This window comes from Phalangium opilio, unplaced genomic scaffold, assembly GCF_054372755.1.
Source record: "Phalangium opilio isolate 3A_F unplaced genomic scaffold, DU_Popi_V2 ptg000091l_1, whole genome shotgun sequence".
Lineage (NCBI taxonomy): Eukaryota > Metazoa > Arthropoda > Arachnida > Opiliones > Phalangiidae > Phalangium > Phalangium opilio.
This window is the reverse complement of record NW_028324196.1, coordinates 1,462,093-1,483,583: the sequence shown is the minus strand read 5'-3', so window position 1 is coordinate 1,483,583 and position 21,491 is coordinate 1,462,093. Positions and strand designations below refer to the sequence as shown.

Here is a 21,491-nt window from a genome sequence, read left to right as displayed (position 1 = left end):
TTCGGAAAGAGGATGGGTCATCCCTAAGTTTAATTTCATAACATCCCCGAAGAAATCCTCAACTGATTCCTTATCCTTCTGACTTCTTTGGGAAATCTCTATTTTAAGCTTCGAGTCAGCTTCAGAATCTCTAAATTGAGCCTTAAAATGTCTTTTAAAGGTTTTCCACGCCAAATTAGGATGATTAGGGTTTGAGCTACAAATAGCATCATACTGAGGGATTAAATCTCTGTACCAGTATAAAGCATGCCCTCGTAAAAGAAGAGGAAATGCTGCTAACCTATCTTCATTCGAAAGCTTGTGAAATTTAGCATATTCCTCAAAAGCAGCTAAGAATTCTGAGGCATTATCATTAGAGGAACCCATAAATGCTAACCTTTCCGGAGGTTCAAGAGGGACTTTTCCATCTGAACTACTTGAGGATTTGTACATCTATTTATTAATGTACGTAAATCCCTAACTAATTTATCCAAACTAGTAGCTATTGCAGTATTTTTTGCTATATTTTGAGCTACGGCATTAGCCTGAGTGGTAGAATTATCTGCAAAAGTTTGGAGTAAGGCAGTATAAAGGATCTTAAATCCTCATCAGTAGTACCTGGTCCAATTTGAAAATGTTGTCTATTGGAATCTGTATCTCTAATGGGACGAGACGGAGACATATGGGCTCCGGTAGTTCTAACTCTGGGATTAGGTAACGTCTTTGCAAAACTAACTTTTGGCTTAACACTTTTTGAGGGAGGAACAAGGGTATCAAACCCAGTTTGAGGAGGGATATTTGAAGGAGTTGAACTTCCCTGGGGAGCAGGAATGCTCTTATGAGGGAATAATTGATAGGGAGAAAATCCCGAAACTGAAGAGGCTGCAGTCCTCTTTTTCTTATCGGTATCTTCTTCGAAGCGAAGAATACTGTTAAAGGTCTCTAAAGGATCATCCACTTCAGGCGGTGCTAGCGTGTCGCCATCATCCCCCACTGAGCAAAAAGATCTTCCTTTGAATTGTCTTTAGCTCTATGTAGTTTTGATTCATCCTCCTCATCCTCAGTATCTTGATGAGATCTCCATTGTTTGTTATCCGAATAGGCCATTATTTTACTTAATTAAGTTTTACAATAATCAAGTAGAGTTAAATAGGTTAAGTTTTGTACAAAATAAACAAGTAATTTATCTCAATTCAATATATTAAAATTAGGGATAATTTTATTTCTAGTTTATTATTAAAATTAATTATGATTAATTAAGATTTAACTACTTAACTTAATTAGTTACCAACGTGGAAGCCGAGGCTTACCGTCACGTGGGGGGCGTATATACCAACGATGACAAACAGTATTTTATTACGGGACTAACCGAGGCTTAAGGCCTAGTCGCTTCGAGTCCCTGTTCGGGCGCCATTTATGTAACCCTCAATAGTTATTTAACCAAAAAGGGAGCTTCTCCCGAGTGCCATAAAAATAAATCAAAGACAACTTACAGTTTTAATCCAAATTTTGAAGAATAATCTTCTTAACTTTTATTGTACTAATTGAAAAAGGGATAAACCCGAAATATACCCGTACACTTTACGGTTTCTTTAATAACAAACAGTTCTCTCTGAGAGACGACTACCGACTGACTTGAGATCGTAGTAAAATCACATAATTAGAAATAAGAGGAGGAGCATGTAACATGGAGGCATATATACCCTGCCAGATCCAAGGAGTAGAAACTCTAAAGAATCTGGCAGCCATGTTACAATACTATTATTATCATTTGAAATTAAAAGTTCTTAAATGTTTATTAATAAAGCAATACTAACTGGCAACACTAGTGCCTTTCCATAGTGGTTTTATATAAGAGCTACTTAAGAAAACAAGTATTCATGTGCTTATCTTCTCAAAATAAAGAAAAGGTGCGTTTGTGTTTAATTTTTATGATCTTTGATTAAATACCGCTTTTATGGGACCTTCACTCATACCGGAAGTACTAGTGTGTGTTGTCTAGTTCTTGCGAGGACCGATAAGGGGGCGCTATTATCAGTCCGTATGTATCACAAAATCGGCAATGTGTAATTTACCGCCTTTGTAGGGACCACCTTAAAAGCTAATTTTAAGCTATTAAAATAAAAAAATAATTCATTTGAGCATTTGTTTTTTTTTTGGGTTAAATGGGGACCGGGGTGTGCGTCTTCATAAGTGACTACGGTCCCCACAGTATTGGTGTGTTTTCTCGTCGCAGTCCTCAAAAGTATAGTAATGCAAACGCACAAAACTATCAGAAAGCAAGGTCTGGTTCCATAAACACCTACCAAAAATGTAAGCGACATTTAAAAATGTTATGAAGGTAATGAATTTAAAAGGTTAAGTTAAATTGTTTTTCTAAACTATAAATGTAATGCTCTACAGAAGAAATGTTTCATTAAACTAAACATTAAGGACATAAAATGTAAACAAACTTTTAAAATGTTTTCAATTTAATTAAGTTAAAAGGTTTTGTGCGAGCTTAATATGAATTGTTTATCTCTATTATAAATGTAATGCTCTTCAGAATTAATGTATCATTAAACTAAACATTAAGGACATATAATGAAAGCTTGTTGCGGATTATGGTAAGGCTGGTTTTCACTGGCCGAAAACGCGGGAAAAAATCAATCTTTTTTCAGAGGTATCTTAACGCAAATTATCTCGTTTTCAGGTTGGCAAGCGCGGAATTGGTTTTCTATTTTTTAAGAAAATTTTACTGAAATTTATGCGGTGGATAATAGGAAGAGACGAATTCTTAACGACATAGACGTGGTTTTTGGTCAGCACCCCAGAAGTGCTTTTTGTGCCATTGTTACCTCTCCGAGTGAAGGTGACGTCACAGAGAGGTATTACACTGAACGTGTCTGTGTGTGTCTGTCACCGCGTTCGCAGAAAGCAATATTAGCTTCTACTCCATTATCATCGTTAGGGTTATAATTTACGTGGCGATCGGCTAGAGTTACGAGAAACGTCTAGCCTCCCAATGGCAGGGCTTCCACCAAAGGTTCACGCAATTGCGGGTTTTTATGTCATTTATAGTGTATGAATCGCCTTATATAACCGAAATTTCCAAAAACTAGTACGCTTGAATTGAAACGTCAACAATATCTATGTTTAAAATAATTTTAGGAATAAAATTTCTTAAAACGATTTAACTACAATTAAGCTAAGGTATCGACGATTAAAATAATTGGTATCATTTATATTTATTTATTTATTTAACGAAAACCTCTTAATTGCGTCTCGACTCGGAAAGGTTTGTTTCGGTTTCCCAACTTGTATTGAAGTGAAGGCGTTTGGATTGTCGAGTTTTTAACTATAGTTAAGTTCTGCTTCGTCGTTATTCATATAATAAAACTAAGACTTTTCGCAAAATTAATGGGTTGCTAACTTGCTAATAGTACAATTCACAACATTTAAGCTAAGCCATGGTCTCCACAATGCAGCTCGCGCTAATAGTTCAATATCAATGAAAACGAAAAAAAATGGTGAAAATTTCTTTTGGTTCAGTGAAACTTTGGTCCGTGAAAACAAGGCTTAAAACCTATTTTCACCGACCATGGTAGATTCAGCTATTCTTGATTATATAGATATGGATTATACAGCGGCGCCGATAGCAGTTTTTTCCAGGGGGGGCTGGGGCTCATGATTTGTGATTTTGGAAATAACGGCTGTTAATTTTTTATCATAATTGCATATAATTAACGATTGTTTTGAAGTAGTGGGCATCAACTTAAAATAATAAATGAAAACGCTGATAAATTCTCATTGACGCCAGGTGGGGTGCTTCTTTTATACATTCCAATGATATTATGCTATGGGTAATTAAATGTGAACATTGGACATTTTAAGGCACTCAAGGAGAACAAAATACAAGTTTTTGCCAAAAATTAATGCTTTATTTATTTGTTTTATGGAATGTATTTTTCCTAATATCGCTTTTATCATTAGGTCACCCATATTCCAAGGGGGGCTCTGCCCCCCCAGAATTTCCCCAGGGGGGGCCCGGGCCCCGGAGCCCCCCCAGGATCGGCGCCGCTGGGATTATATACTTAAGTTATTTTCATAAAGTAATCAGAGCGCAACGTCGATTTAACAAGCAAATAATATCATAATAACAGTAAATATGACACTTTCAATAGACCATTTCCAATACCTTAGTACTGTTACTTCCAAACTGTCTATCTTACATATTTGTTTTGTGTGAATGCAAAATGAAGAAGCGCAACTTCAAAGCCATATTACCTGTTGGTGTATATAACTGTTGGCTCTGTTTTGTAATTAGTCAGTTCTAAGAAATATTTGACAATGATTATCACGTTTTGTTTGGAAACACGGCTACATTACCTTATTTGATTATCATAATTAGTCTTGTTAAGTTACTTATGGCTCTACTAAGCGTCCTAGAAATGAGTTCGAAACGCGAGTGTTAGACGTTTCGCGGCATATCGAGTCCACACGTTGAGAGAATAAAATGGATTCTCGTATTTTCTGTAAAAACGATGAATTCCGAAAATCCTGTTGAAATAGATAGGCCAAGATTCTAGGGGTGGAAAACAATTTATTTTTCAAATTTATAGATATAATTCTAGTGGAGAATGCTAACAATTAGACTGATTTACTTAAGTTGGGATTAAATTGACCGAACCTGATTAGTTTTTAAATGGCTATCAGACTAAACCTAGACCTTTACTATTATTTTATTTTAGAGCAGTTTTAGAGAGGAAGTTAATTGGAAATGATTATTAGTGCACCATACACTTTGGCAAGTTAAAGACAAGTAATTATACTTTTCTATGAAATTTCGTAATGATTTTCACGTTTTAGGTTCTCAAGAAAATCTCACTTCCATGTGTCAATTTCGCCAGCGATAGGTACTCAATTTCTACAGATTTATGGGCACTTATTTCTTAATTTCATAATACTAAAATTCTGATCCATGGTTTTATCAAAAATAATTTTCAAAATGAATACTGCTACTTCATGAAATTCTTAAGTGGTTTTTTTTAAATTAAAACTTTAACACTGGAGCTTTCCCCCTTCAGCCAATTATCCGTTCACGATGATTAATTTGCATATTTAGAAATATAATATTTCTTGTTGTTTATTTATACCAGAAATAAAGAGTTTAATGGATCGTTAATTACGGTGTTAACTCACAAGGTAAGTATTTCATTAACCTTTTATTACTTTATGTGAATCATAGATTTCGCAAGAAATGTTTTTCAATTATTTAAAATCCATATATCCCCTAGGGCTCGGACCCCGTTATAGATTATCTGAAATTATAGATATTGAGATGTATATATTATTTATAAATATAGCGGAACGAATAATGCTAATGAATATATTATTTACAAACAATAACATATGTATATAGAAGACCTTAGTGGATATTCAATTGACATTGTTAGTATACAACATTAGCGCTAGATATTTCTATTCCCGTATAATATTGGCAACTGATAAAGATAACATATTTCTTCATATTGGCTCTTTTCCATAACCATTCATACAAGCTTTATTTCAGAAAGTAGTCTCTCTCAGACAATGTATGGCAACGTTACCGTTACTAACGTATATCTATAAGAGGCTTAAATTTAATTCCGTGCCTATATAGGACCTGGCTTTGTTTAATGTTTAAAAATATGCTTCAAGATGACATCAGTCGTTACAGCTGTTAGCGACAAAACTCGTGTTTCACTACGAAAGGGTTGTCATTTTACTACTTTCATTACTCTTAGCTTGATTCCCTGGTGTTTTAATGATAAAATAAACCAAGACGTTAATGAAATAACGTGTGTTTTTGGTATCAAAAATGATTTGAACGAGATAGCCTCTCAATAACATTTTAAACCTTCAGTCTTAGAACTGGATTAACACAAGAGGTCCAAAGAGTGTCAACGGATGTCTATGCGTAGGACGAACGTTGCAAACGCGGTGGGTAACTGTACTTTCAGAAACTGACAAGTATTTAAACACACTTAGGTTTACTTATAAATATCGGTGCCACAACAATAATAATAGAGCTTTAGTTACGTGAATATTCTTATCAGCTATGCATAAGAGTTCTTTTAGTTAAATTCACTAGTGTTAAGTACTTCCCAGGTAAATTTGGTTAAAGTTAAATAGTTTCATGCAGTACGCGATGTACAAGTCAGCTGAGTTATGTTACTAAAGTTTATGCTCCTTTTTGTAAATATGTTTTTAAATAATTTTAAATGTTTTAAATTAGGTTTCACTAATTAATAATGGATCTAGTGCATTCCATAAGCGTACACTAAGTCCTCAGCAATCACTTCAGAAACCTCGTCTTGACGCTGGACAAAAATCCACAAGCGCGGCTTTTCAAATAGTTAAGCCCTAATAGAGTAATGACGAGTAAACTATATATCGCGTAAGTGATTAGGTTTGGTAACCTTGCTCCAAATACTCTGATGTTGAGAACAATCATGTTACAATTACCACGCTTTGTGGTACACTTCTCTCGAAGAGAAGTATTCTGTACATCTATTACAATACATGAAGAACTAACCACAATTTCATTAACGAGGTATTTATTTTCCGGTACAGAACTAAGTATTGACTGACAACGTGAATGAAAACGTAACTTAAGGTCTTTCAAGTTTGGTGCTTTTTCATTTTCATTTCAAAATAGTCACATTAGGCGTAACTACTTCAAGTTCTTAGGAACTGTAAACTTAACGAATTTAAAGTGCGATAAACGGAGTACATTTGAATATGACGGTATTCTGATAAACACGAAACACTTCCCAACCAAAGCCACAAAATAAAGTACGGTTTTGACAAAGGCACCTACTAACGCTTATGTTTGGCTGTATTTGACAACCTGGAAAACATTTCAACCCAAGAAACTAGACAGCTGCATGGAAACGGTAAATTTCCATTTACCGCGGTAGCCATTGAAAACCGTGGGAATGGATGGCTTTTCTAGTAATATCACATATTCGGATCGGGAATGGACGGAAAAAACCAATATGGAATGACAGTGGTTAAATTGATACACATTTTAGTTGGAAATGGTTGGTAAATAAATAGAATCTATTTTCTATGGATGATGCTAAATTTCTAAAATAAATAGAAGGGGTTTTGCCACTGAGTAATGGCAGATATCTGCCTTAGACTGTATTACACGATATATGGCAATATAACATAGGTGCCACTACTACTCCTCTCACTTAGTTTGTTCTGGCCTAGTTACTAGCTAGCTAAGCTCACAGTACCTTCTTTTAGCTCGTATTCCTATTACTTTAGCACGCGAGATTCACGGCTATTAAAGCTGTCAATCAGTCCATTGTAAGTTTTCGCGCCAAATTCTCGGAATAGATATTTTGGGAAGTGACTCGTGCTACTTGGCGACGGGCGAAAAAGAGTCCCTCAGTAAAGCAAAATGTTTCTTCAGTTTTTCATCCTCCTTATTTTTGCTCAAATTTCCGATGAAGAACCCGTATTGCTGTGGTAATTTTGGGCCAAACCAAGACGCTCAAGGGTTATATTCTTAGGAAGCCCTCACATGAGCAGTTCCCGTATGAGCGGACTTCGTAATAACGGTCCTCATAACTGCAGTTCCCTAAAAAGCGATCCCCGAAATGGCAGTTCACCCGTTACAGCATTTACCGATACAGCGGTTCTCGTAACGCGGCGTACCGTTACAGCAGTTCTCTAAAGAGCGGAAAGACGGATATGCGAAAAACGATAGTTGTTTGTTATGGTGTAAGCTGGCCCAGCTGGGTTATATGGACTCAAAACGAACTAGGTCAGATATGGATAATTTGGTTAGGTTAAAGTTGTTTATTTCAACCAATAGTTTAGGTTTTGTTTCGTTTGGTTAGACTTAGGTTAGAAATATTTTGGAAATAGTGTAACAATGTTACGCCTTTTCTAAAATATTGTTGTTTATCTTCATTGACTTCCCAAATAATAATATTGTTTTTCCAAAAACCTTACTGTTTACAATAATCTACTTCCGAAATGAAATAACCTTTCTCGAATTATAATATGCCTTTTCCAAAAAAATCCTGTTTACAATTATCCACTTCTGAAATTAAATAACCTTTCTCGAATTATTTTTCTATCCTAGTATGAGAATTGTAAATTGATACAGCCTGAAGAATAGTAAAATAGTTAAGTGTACTTAACACGATCCGTTAGTAGGTCACATTACTGATAAAAGGTAGTTTTTGAAACCAACGAATACAACTGTATTGTTAAGAAATGCGCAAATCTCAACACAAAGACTGCTATTTCCCAAAACAGCAGCCGCTATTTCAAAAACAGCAGTTTTGAACAAGGCCGCCGTTTTTTGGAATCGCCGTTGCTATTTTGAGAACTGCTCAATCGGGAATTGCTCATACGAGGTACACCCATATTCTTTCGAACACTGTGGTAGGAAAATGGTTTCTGCTTTTGTTCATTTCGGTAATGGTTGGAACTGCAATAACTTTTGAAACTGAAATGCAGCTCTCTACAACAAAATAAACCAAGTGCGCTTGGACATAGATATCTTATCACACATGTATTTGCTTGAATTCCGGGAAACTTAGAAGCATTTCGATCAAAGCCAAAAAACTAAGTACGCTTGGACCGGGACACCTAATCCCACTTGTACTGATTTCAAGTTTATAGCTGTCCCACTTAGTGTAATGGGTTTTTGGCCGAGGGGTTGCCCAAGAGTGGGAGAGCTAAGTTCACTTTAAAATTGTCGACTGATAAAGAACTTAAAAGTCAATTTTATTCCTTTGAATAAAATTAAAGGGTTGGTCGAACTAACGTCGATCAAAAGTAATTCGGTGGAATAATGAACTGATTTTAACAAACAAAATTATTGCTTTCAACCATAATCGTGACTCACGGGAAAGTGAAAGAGGACTATGGGCAAGAGAAACCCAAAAAGACTATTGACAAAACTTTTTATTTGAAGGGTTAGTATTTCAATATGAAACAAAACATTTCTAATTTAATTTTTGTACAGAGTTATGACACATATTTACAGTTCACAAAACAAAATAGGGTTAAAAATCAAAATCAGTTTAGTTATTTAGTAAATTCTTTAGTTAAAGTTAATGTCAACAAAAATAATTTAACACTTACTACTCGGAAACAATATTCTCATTTCGCAACACGTTTTATTTTATTACCGAATGCTTCACATAATATATCAAAATGACGCCAAACACTGATGCGGGTACGCGGAATCTCCAACATGATGGCAATGGATAATGAAACGAAAATGGATCGCAACTAAAGCCGCGTTTACACGAGACACTTAAGTTATGAAACCATAAACGAGTAGCCAAAACGAAGGATTTAAAAATATGGAGATTTTAAACTGTCAATGAGGTCTGCAGATATTTTTTCAAAATGTAACATATTGTTGATTTATAATTTCTATTAGTTGAAAAAATTCTTATGAGTATTAAAAAGATGTGTAATAAGTTGCAATTTTTTTAATGGATTATAAAGTATATGACGAAATTATTTTCTTTCATCTATAAAAAACGCTATATACGAATGAACGCCGACATTTATTTGCTGATATGCTTTGTTTATATTTTGTTGGTTGTAATCAAGTCTAAAGTTACGATAATTAAACTGATAAAATATTTCGATTATCACTGTTTATAACAGTAAATTGAATAAATATATACTTCTTTTGTTTGTTTATAGATATTTGTATATGAACAAATTCATCGTCTACTTCAGTTACAATCCATTAATGCATATCGTATTATGTATAATGACATGATAGTCATCATTATTCAAATGGCTTATATTATAAAAACTCCGAGCCCTATCTGGCCCGCTAACCAGCTTTAATGTACGGACTGTAGGATTTGGTCTGTTACAGCCTTACTGGGCTCAGCAGATGGGATATTAGGCTTAATAGACACCTGCATTTGATAGACGTTGATACTCATTCTTTATCTCCTCTTTGCTGCAGCTTCAGTGAGGGTGCACAATATGCATTTGGCATCGTGGTGGGACGTGGCTCCTCCCACAATAATAATGACTATAATTAAAGGGTTCCACATCCACAAGTCGCTTGGTAGGGATGAAATGACACTACCTAGCTTAAACCGCACTAGGTGAAAGTAGCGCCATTGTCGCGGAGCAAGATTTTTCCAGTGGAAAGTATATAAAAGGAATGGCCGACTGACTTGTGCAAAGTGATAGTCTTCGGCACATATCAAAATATATTTCCACTGCATATTTTGAGTTTCTATTTTAGAATCAGATACCGCGGTGGACTTCTTGCAAGGTTTTATAATAATTTGGAATTTTGAATTAGTTTATTGCGTGCATAACAACATACATAAATGTACTTTTCATAGTTATACACGCGTTAAATAATATTAATTTAAAATATTTACTAGCTAACAATTATATCTTTTTCCATTTAAGACAAAAGTTATTCATTAGATAAATAAAAGAATTATATAAAGTTTTAAAATCCTATATCTTTGACTTTCAGAAGAATCGTCAATAAAATGTGAAAATAATAAAAATGTTAATGTCAAAATTTAAGTTTTTAACAATCATGTCCGTGTCTAGCCTTCCAATAGGTATTTAGTTATTTAAAATTTAATATAGATCATTAGTGGCATTATAGATAATAATAATAATAATAATAATAATAATAATAATAATAATAATAATAATAATATTAATAATAATAATAATAATAATAATAATAATAATAATAATAATAATAATAATAATAATAAAGGCTTTTTATTGGAACAATCATTAAGGTGGAGTCCTTATTTACAATGATGTCCAGAGTTAATTTAATAAATAAAAGTAATAGATAATAACTTAGATTAAAAGTATAGAGCCTGTTTACAGATAATTGCAGCCTCATTGGTCAAAGTAGTAGTTGTAGTCCGTGGTATTTATATTTGTGACTTCCGTCGCGGAGGAGTATTTTCGAGTATTGGATATAAATGTATGTATATTTTTGAAAGTAATTGGTTTATTTGTTCACTTTGTTTATATATTGGAAACACCAAGTTGTCCCTTTGATTACGTGTGGCAGAATTGGGCTCAAACATGTTTATTTGCTATTACAATTATGGAACTAAATTAGTCAAACGCAAAGGTGAATCTATTTCTTTTCAACGTCAATAAAGGATCAATGTATTGTATTTGTGGTTTATCATTATAATAAGCACACAGTAAGACCAAGTGTAAGTCACTGAACTAAATTAAATACTTACTAAAATAGGACGAATGCATTTCAATATAGTGGCTATGTAGGATCACATCCGCAAACCAAAATTTTGGAATAAAAAGAGTATAAAACAAGCGTTCAATATAAAACTATTTTCTTTTTTTCCCGAGGGACCGAACATTCTCAAATATAATAAGTATAGCTTACACCTTCATTTGAGTTTAGACCATCTAAATAATCAAAATCAAACCACCCTTTCACAGTGTGAAGTCTTAGAATTATAAACAACCCGCGCCTTCAAACCGTCGTCTGCTCTAAGTCTAAGCTGTTAAATGGCAACTTATGTCCAGCACTGGTACCAAAAAATGGTCTGATCATAAACCAACCTTAAAAATTAAAGGTGGCCTCACATTCTCTGATTTTTTTGAAGCTGTGCGGGCAAGTAAAACTCTAGGGGCGAATCGTGAGCAGATTTCCGCTTTAAACGCTGCAAAAGAATTGACCAAAAAACACTAAGTAAAATTACATATTGAAAGAGGAAGTGACGTACATTTGGTTTTGATAAAGGTTTGCCGAGAGATCCAAATGTCGATTTGGATTTGGGTCAGAGAATACAGTTTTAAGCGCCCTATCCAAATGTAGCCGATCCAAACGTTAAGATTTGGATCCTCGTCCAAATGATTTAGATTTTTAGAGAATAGGGACGCTGAACTCTGAATACTAAAAATGAACACAATGTGTTCTAGATAAAATCTTCTAAAGGGTATGATGAACTCCATACAATTTACGCTAACGGTGCAACTCTGTTGCTTGCAGTTGTTAATTCTCCACCCTTGGGAATTTCCATGACGTTCAAGGCAAAGAGACAAATGAATTTTCCCAATTTTTTATATTGATCTCTTTGAATACGATTCTCAAAAATGTATTATCGCTGTTGTTATCAAATTATGCCAAAATTCGTTACCAAAGCGACAAAGCATAGTTTATTCTTCTTCCGAACCATGTGAACACGTGTTTTTACTGTAACTCATTCGCTAATTTTTACAGGCCAATTACGGCAAGAAGTGTTTTGTAGAAAACACCTTTCATTATTTGTTACCTCTCCGAGTGACGTATGTCACGGAGAGGTATTACACCGGCCGGTGTGTCTGTGTGTCTGTCTGTCAGACCGCACGTGACCGCGTTCGCAGTTTACAAATCGGAGCAAACAAATACCTGATTTCCGGAACGCGTTCGCGGTTCACGGAAATTTGGCCATTCATCTACCAACACCAGTCTTTACTAACTAGCTTCTAAGGACCACAATCTGCTAGTCTTTGTCCATCCCACATAGACACTAGTCTGTACTTGCTAGCTTCCAAGCACAACCATCTTCCGTTCTTCGTCAATTTCACCTTGACACCAGCTTCTATGCACCACCATCTTCTGTTCTTCGTCAATTCCACATTGACACCAGCTTCTATGCACCACCATCTTCTGTTCTTCGTCAATTCCATATTGACACCAGCTTCTATGCACCACCATCTTCAGGTCTTTGTCCATTCCACATGAACGCCAGTCAGTCCATTCTGGCTTCTTTCCTTCGTCATCGTTTGGTTTCAAGATATACGCGGCGATCGGCTAGGGTTACGAGAAACGTCTAGCCTCCCAATGGCAGGGCTTCCACCATCGGTTCACGCGAATGCGTTTTTATCTATTATTATAATGGAAACGAATCATATATATACCCCAAAATTTGAAGAAAGCGGGCAAGAGGGGTACCCTTCACTTTAAACGTCATATTAGGAAAATTTCGAAAGATAATAGGAACAACTTTATTTTAAACGATTTAACTATTATTAAAGTTATTTACTGGCGATTAAAATAATTAATATCATTTATATTTAATTAATTATTTAAGATAAACTTATTTCTTTGAAGTGACACAAGTGAAAGTTTATATAGAACGAGTAATGAAGATTGCATCTGAATCGAAACACTACACGCATATCAAAGTTAATATAAAGCGAGTAGGATGATAAGATCTCTTACAAAACGATAACATTTCCTTTTTGCAGAATATTAAATGGAAATATTTTAAATAATTTTCGGCATTACGATTCTTTTAGTAGTTGTGTAGCTATAAAGCTCTGTTTCATCTCAATATTCCAAGAACATCTTTTGATATTAACATTTCAAATTTGGTGTTTACTTTTTAATTCAGCTTTACTACATTTATATATATAGTGTAAACGCAACTTTTGATTTCACTACATAATAAGGATTTCAATACTTCGTCTCTCTGTAAGTGTTGAAGCGATTGAGCCTATGAAACAAGATACCCCAGAATTAAACTAGAATTGAACTTGTTTCGTGTCCTCTTACAAGAGGTGTTAACGGTTCAGAGTGAGCCGAAAGTTAAAAACACACTTAAGTGATAGATATTAGGTCCTCATTAGACGTATGAGAATACACAGGGAAATGTTAAACGATTAATCCTTTACAAATGGTCTTCGCGATATCCCGCCAATTTGAGCTACGTATTTCCGGTTTTCTCATTGGATGGTGGACCCATGGACGAAGTAATACTGAAAAACCAATGGCAGCCCATTACTGCCCCCATTACTAAGCGACAAAACAACCAACGTAAAGCTTACATCTCCAAAATGGAGGGGGTTATGAAAATGCGGAGTCAAATCCCGGAAAACGCTAGCGCCATCTAGACAAAATAAGACGTTAGCTGCTTCCCTCGTTAGAACGTTGATTCCCCCACTATCCGGTTTGCTACTATCTGCCGCTAGAAGGCGAATCAACAAGTATTTTTCAACTTTCTCCATCTGCCATCCGTCCTTTAGTATTAGTTCGTCCATGGTTTACCCATGTTTGGAAAGTAAATTCGTCTCGACTCGGAGAGGTTTATTTTTTTTTCCCAACTTGTGTTAACTCACTTCGCGTTTCGCTTACTTTTGCGCGTGACATGTCTAGATTACGTCGTGCAAAACAAAGGACAGCTTCTTATGATTACCTTTTTTAATCATGCTGAACATATCTAATGTTAGAAAGGACTTCAATTTTCTTTGTTTTGCCGAAAATCGTTAAACGTTCCATTTATTTACTTCATTAGCTGACAGTTTAATACCCGGTTTCTGAAAACATTACGACCGAAAGCAATCAATCGGAAAAATATTAATATACTTAATTGCGTTTAGCGTGCGATGAAAGAACTAATCATGAGGCTCGAAAAGAAACTTTTTAACCAAAGAAAATTATGCCTAGATATGAAATGCTATGGAATTTATCGACTAAGTTCCATCTAAATATATTTCTATGGAAGTAGAAGACACACCTCCCCACGGACAGAGACAAGTGTCTTAAGTAGTATCAGGGATAGATTTAATTTTAGAAGTAGGAATGGAGAACGGTTAGTATTTACTTCATTCCGACTCATGGCCCAGTATAGAGCCCCCCCCCTCCAACACGTAACAGAAAGTTGAAATTATCTTAATGGCCCACTTAAACTACGTTTTAATGACGTTGCTGACTGGAACCGGAACAGGACACTTAGGCGCCAGTCATTTAGGCGCCGCGACATTTAGGCTCCGCGACAATTTGGCACGGAGACGTTTAGGCGCCGCAACATCGCTGTATAATTTTCGTGAAAGATTTAAGATATTTAATAAAGGAACAAGACAAGTACTTTTATGCTTATATTATTTTTATTCAACTGACATTAGAATTCAACCATGTTGTTGTTTATCTTCATTGACTTCCCAAAATAATGTTGTTTATCTTCATTGACTTCCCAAAATAATGTTGTTTATCTTCATTGACTTCCCAAAATAATGTTATTTATCTTCATTGACTTCCCAAAATAATGTTGTTTATCTTCATTGACTTCCCAAAATAATGTTGTTTATCTTCATTGACTTCCCAAAATAATGTTGTTTATCTTCATTGACTTCCCAAAATAATGTTGTTTATCTTCATTGACTTCCCAAAATAATGTTGTTTATCTTCATTGACTTCCCAAAATAATATGCCTTTTCCAAATTATTGTTGTTTATCATTGACATCCCAAAATAATATGCCTTTTCCAAAATATTGTTGTTTATCTTTATTGACTTCCCAACTTAGGTTGGGTTAGGTTTTTTTGATTATTTTAGGATATGTTTTGTAAAAACAGTCAAGGTTTCGAGGGGATTGCGTACATAATCATGCAGTGACGCACAGGGACAATACACGGGTTGCGAAATTGAGAGGTCATTACGGGTTTTCAGAAGAAATAGTGGCAAAATTATCGGCACGTAAATGTCTCGACGCCTAAATGTCACGGCGCCTAATTGTCTTGGTGCCTAAATGTCACGGCGCCTAATTGTCTTGGCGGCTACATGGCGACGCCTAAATAACTAGCGCCTAAGTGGTGGCGCCTAAATGTCACGGACCGGACGGGAACGGCGAAAAAAAAACTCCTTTTTACTTCTGTCGCTATGATCCGCCTCTTTTTTCATACCTCTGCGTCCGGGGAAGGGAGTCTGGGACTTTGACAAGCACCCAGATTACTCTGTTCTTCATTCATACAAAATTAAATGTATCTCTGGTAGTATAGAAATGAAATATCTCTATGGGTTCAGTAAATTACCTTGTTGTTCCAACTCCTACATTTTTCGAAATATTAATAAGTCTTTAATAGGTACATATCATAGTTAAGGTTCCGTTTTATTACTGAGATAAATCCACGGGATATTTAATACGCGTTTAATATAAAGTGTTTGTTTATTAAGAATTACCTAAACAACAAAACCACAAAATAATCATATTTTATTTATATCGGTGTACTTTATATCTTTAGTCGTGTTCATAGTTTTCATTGTAGATTTGTGCTTGACATAGATCACGTTCTCAAAAAACAGACATTTGAATTTTGCTAAATGATATGGAATCAAGTGTTTTCAATGTTCGGTTGAAAGTTGTAAGATTTTATGCCATTTGTAAATATTTCTCATTATTTCGAAATCAATCAGGTGTACTTTTTGTAAAACGTTTTGATATGTTGAGTTTTTCTTCAATCGATTCAATATTTCTTCCATCCGAGGATTATTTCAACAAACAACATGGCGATGCAAACGGATAAAGCTGATAAAGTGAGGTAAAAGACGCTACAAACGGCGAATAACGTCAGACTTGACGCGGTCTTCATTGGACGTTCCCATTTGATGAAATCCATGGCGTAATCCCCTGGAAAATCATAGTAACTAAACGCTTTCGTCTCGAAAAAGACGAGCATTCTAAATAAAAATTAAAACCAAATTAGTTTGCGCTTAGCAATTTAAGAAAGGAGCGGATATCAATTACCCTTTCTCGTAATTTTCACGAAAGATCGGTCGTAAAAGTCGCAAAAGTTCTCCTCGTTCAAGTGGTTCTTCATCCAGTTATCGAGCTTCTTCTCTTGCTTGGCCTATTAAATTCACCAAATTAGTTTTGAGAGGACCGAACTAGATTTAGCAAATGCTTACTCTATTGCTTAGAAATTTGTGAACCAATCCGTCTTTGACCATAAGTGGTTGAACATTCTCGTAACTCTGCATGTATTGAAGATCTTCGATCGTTTCGATGAATAAATATTTCTCACTGAAGAACTCGGACTTGAGGGAACAACTCATGAGGAACCCGATAAAGGTGACGCCAATTACCCAAAACGCGTAGGCGAGACGCTCGGAAATATGATCCAATTGACCAGGGTACGCTGCTTGACGCGAGAGACAAAATGAGTTTCCACAATTACTGCAATTTTTGCGAGATAAAACTACTTACGTTTAAAGAAAAATACAGAAAAGACATCCCACAAAACTATCAGATAGCGCTTGATTACTTGATTTAAGTTACTTCTTGACTTTGTTAGGATGGCGTGCCACAATTTGTGAGTTAATAATAATGATGTAACAATGGCGAAAAGGCATATGCCGACAGCAGACTGGAATTGTAATCGATTAGAATTTTTGGAATTACACGTACTCGGACCTTGACATGAAGTACCATCAAATCCATCGACAAGAATGAGAGCGAAGATGACAGTGACAATTTTGGTGCTAATGACAATATGATCGTCTCGGTGAAGTCGGAAAAACCACTGGAAATAAACCCTTTCACATTGCTTAAAGTGGATACATCCACTGGAGTAAGTACGATGTCCAAACTCTGAAAATACCTCAGCAAACTGAATACTAACTAATGACCACAATACTTTTAACAGTAATCTAGATGAAGCCTCCTAAAGGGTATGATTAACCCCCTACAATCTACTTGGAAGTTGAAACTGTAACTTACGGTTGTTAATTCTCCACCCTTGGAAATGTCTATAACATCCATTGCGCTGATGGGTTCGTAAACAGGGCTATTGAACAAAATACTATATTGAAAACGTCAACTACTTTTCAAATAATTTTATTGGTTTACGTAAAATTATGAATCATAGTTCCATATCCGATGGCATCGTAATCTTTTTTCTTTTGCAGCGGAAGTGAATCCAACTCCTAGGAAAGATAATTTTATAAAACCATAACTTTTTAAACGTCATTTTAATCTTAAACTCATTTTTTATTTATCCCTCAAGCATTCCGAACTTGATGCAAACTGGTTCCGAAAATCTGTTAGAAGAGAGAAAATAATGTTGAAAGGAACTAATATTGTCGGTAACGTTCAATAAGTACTCACTTGTACTTGAAGTATCTATCGGGAAACAGTTTTTCATATTTAGCAGTGGCGGCCGACATCTGTGAACTCCTTCAAGCAATGAATGAATCGCTCGCGAAACTTACAGAAATAGGAAATTTAGTTTTCCTAATTATTTATATTGATCTTTTAAGAAGATTAAAAATGTACGCTTTTGAAATCTGAGTTGTAGCTGTAGTTATCAAATTTTACCAAAATTTATTGCTAAAGCGACGAAGCGTTATTTGGCCTTCTTGCGAACCAAGCGCCAAGTAAATAAGGTTTTTTTTACGTAGGCGTTATTTTTTATAGCAATAACTCCTATTAGCCGAAATCATTATTACGACAAGAAATGTTTTGCAGATAACCTCTTACATTATGTGTATTTACTCACTTCGCGTTTCGCTTACTTTTGCGCTTGACCTGACTAGTTTTCGTAGCCAAAACGAAACAATAGAGGACAACGTCGTATGATTGCCTTTGAAGTAATAATATACCTCCAAAGCATATTTAATTGCTCTCAATGTCATTAATGAATAGAGTTTGGTTTTTTCTCGAAAATCATTAAACACAATAATAGATATAGAAGCATTTCTATTCTAACGTATTGTTTCAGCTCCTACATTTTTCGAGAGATTGCTTGGTCTTTACTAATTACGTCATCGTACTTAAGGTTACGTTTTATTGCTGATATGAAATCTACAAGCCATTTGAAAAATGGTTTAATATAATTAAATAATAAAGAATTGTTAGAACAACAACAATAAAAAAATTTAATTTTCAGTTAAAAGTTGTAGGACTTTATGTCGTTGCAAATATTTGCCATTATTTCGAAATCAATTTTCCCTTTAATTGATTCTATATTACTTCCAACCGAGGATTATTTCAACAAACAACATGGCGACGTAAACGGATAAAGCCGATAAAGTGAGGTAAAAGACGCTACAAACGGCTAATAACGTCAGGTCTGACGTGGTCTTTATTGGACGTTCCCATTTTCTGAAATCCATGGCGTAATAATCATAGTTACTAAACGCTTTCGTCTCGAAAAAGACGAGCATTCTAAATAAAATTTAAAACCAAATTAGTTTGCGCTGAAAAATTTATGAAAGGAGCGCATATCAATTACCCTTTATCGTAATTTTCACGAAAGATCGGGTTAGTCACGTAGAGGGCTGCAAACAGAAAAAGTCATTCCCAAAGCCTGCCAACTCCAATGGTAAATTTTCACAAACGCCACTGCCACCCTAACGCCATTGTTTTATTTTCAATTCCTCCCTAACGCCACACTAAAGTTCATTTAATTTTTGAATCCCTGCCAAAGCCAATTGTGAAATTTCACACGAATTCCAATCCCTGCCAAAGCCGATTGACAGATTTAAAAATCTTTCCAATCCCTACCAAAGCCAATTGATAAATTCAATAATATTTCCAATCCCTACCAAAGCCAATTGATAAATTCAATAATATTTCCAATCCCTGCCGAAGCCAATGTGAAATTTGACAATTTTTCCAATCCCTGTCAAAGCCAATGAGAAATCCGACAAGTTTTCTAATCCTTGACCAAACTAATGAGATATCCGACAAGTTTTCCCATTTCTGCCAAAGCCAATGAGAGCTTCAACAAACTTTCTTACTCCAAAAACAAAAGCATTAAACCCAACCAATTTTCATTTATATTTACCCCAACGTTTCCAAGCCGGCCGTGTGGTATATTATGAACTTATATATTATGAAGGTTTTCCAACGCTATCCCACTGCAAATAGTTTTAGTTTCGTTTTCTCTCGCACAGCAATGAATTTGATTTTTTTTGCGGAGGGACTGCTGTACCAGCCGCGACCGTCATGTGCCGTCTGTGTGGGGTTGAACTTCATGCATCCCGCTTGCGCCAAAACAACCGTGTGGGAAATTCAAAGAGGAAAAATTCACTAATATCACTAATGCCACCCAACTCCGTTTGAATAAAATAAGGCTGGCTCTCGATGCCACCAACTCCATTTGGATACTATAAATGCCAACGCCAGCCAAAGCCACCTGAATCCAACAATAATCCAGTCCCGACCGACTCCCGTATAAGTTTTCGAAATATTTCCACTCCCTTCCGACTCCGTTAAATTTCAGTGATAATATTCCCAAAGCCACCCAAAGCCAAATTATTTATTTTACCCAACTCCAACTCCGACCAAAAATGAGGGAGTCCCTTGGCTTTCTATGGATTTGGAGTTTTCCCAAAGCTTTTGCAGTCCTCTATTCGCCTTTACATGAACCCACAGTTGCCGCTCCAGATCTCAGTCATCTGACGCAACCATTTTAACGTTTTCAGAGTTGTATTTCACCTTTATTAAGCCTAAGGATAAGCCTTGAGATATATTACGGACGTATTTTCTGAAAAACCACAATCACCTCAACGATTCTCCGCATTAACTAATTATCACTATTACATACCTTGTTTACAATTTCGTTGACCTTGTCCTCCATGGTTACCCATGAACTAAACCAATGCTGTAGGGTTACTCATGAATCACTCCAATCCTCTAGGGTATTCATGAACTACGCATATCCAGTCTAGGGTATTCATGAACTACGCATATCCAGTCTAGGGTATTCATGAACTACGCATAACCTCTACGGTATTCATTAACTACACAAATTCTCTAGGCTACTCATGAACTACGCCAATCCTCCAGGTTACTCATAAAATATGCCATATGTTTAAATGGATATAAGACCGTCAATTCCAATAATGATACTTACCATTTTTTTTCAAATCTTGAAGTCAGATGTGGGTTCTTTAGTCAAGGATCCCAAGCCTTAAGTGGGTCTCTTAGTCAAGGATCCCAAGCCTTAAGTGGGTCTCTTAGTCAAGGATCCCAAGCCTTAAGTGGGTCTCTTAGTCAAGGATCCCAAGCCTTAAGTGGGTCTCTTAGTTAAGGATCCCAAGCCTTAAGTGGGTCTCTTAGTCAAGGATCCCAAGCCTTAAGTGGGTCTCTTAGTCAAGGATCCCAAGCCTAAAGTAGGTTTCTTAGTACAGGATCCCAAGCCTAAAGTAGGTTTCTTAGTACAGGATCCCAAGCCTAAAGTAGGTTTCTTAGTACAGGATCCCAAGCCTAAAGTAGGTTTCGTAGTACAGGATCCCAAGCCTAAAGTAGGTTTCTTAGTACAGGATCCCAAGCCATATGTGGGTTTCTTAGCCAAGGGTGGGTTAGGGTCCAAGGCTATTACTCGTAGTTTAGACCCTTAAAGAAACAGGTGGCTCCATTGGCGCCCCGACCATGATGCCTAACCTTGTATATACATAAGCATTTTACCATGCCGTAGGTGGGTAACAATGAGTCTTAATGCATTAGGGAGGATCTGAAACTTACCCTAACAAGCTAAACCCAATGTACAATAGAGCTATTTCAATTCGGGGGAAAGGAGAGATTTTAGGCGGGGTTTCGCTAGTCCCCGCCTAGGTGCCATATTGTACGGGAAATTTAGCATAGAGTTCTTCAGCGGCCCACACGGAGGGAGGGTGAAAACCGGCTCCAATTATTGGCAGGCCCAACTGTGACGTTTCTCCCCTTCAACTGATATAGCTCTATAGAAAGGTCGTCAATAAGGGGCGCACTG

General features: G+C 35.9%; 1 protein-coding gene across 1 annotated transcript; it reads right to left on the bottom strand.

Moving 5' to 3' along the window:
- Positions 1–16,580: 16,580 nt before the first annotated feature.
- Positions 16,581–19,725, bottom strand: LOC149644099 (uncharacterized). The gene is made up of 6 exons (XM_089850500.1): positions 19,710–19,725; positions 19,008–19,053; positions 18,746–18,940; positions 17,495–17,523; positions 16,982–17,365; positions 16,581–16,913 (listed from the first exon to the last, which is right to left on the bottom strand). Exons 1-6 carry the CDS (start codon positions 19,723–19,725, stop codon positions 16,669–16,671), a joined length of 915 nt encoding a protein of 304 aa, XP_089706626.1. The 3' UTR covers positions 16,581–16,668.
- Between the last annotated feature and the right edge of the window lie 1,766 nt (positions 19,726–21,491).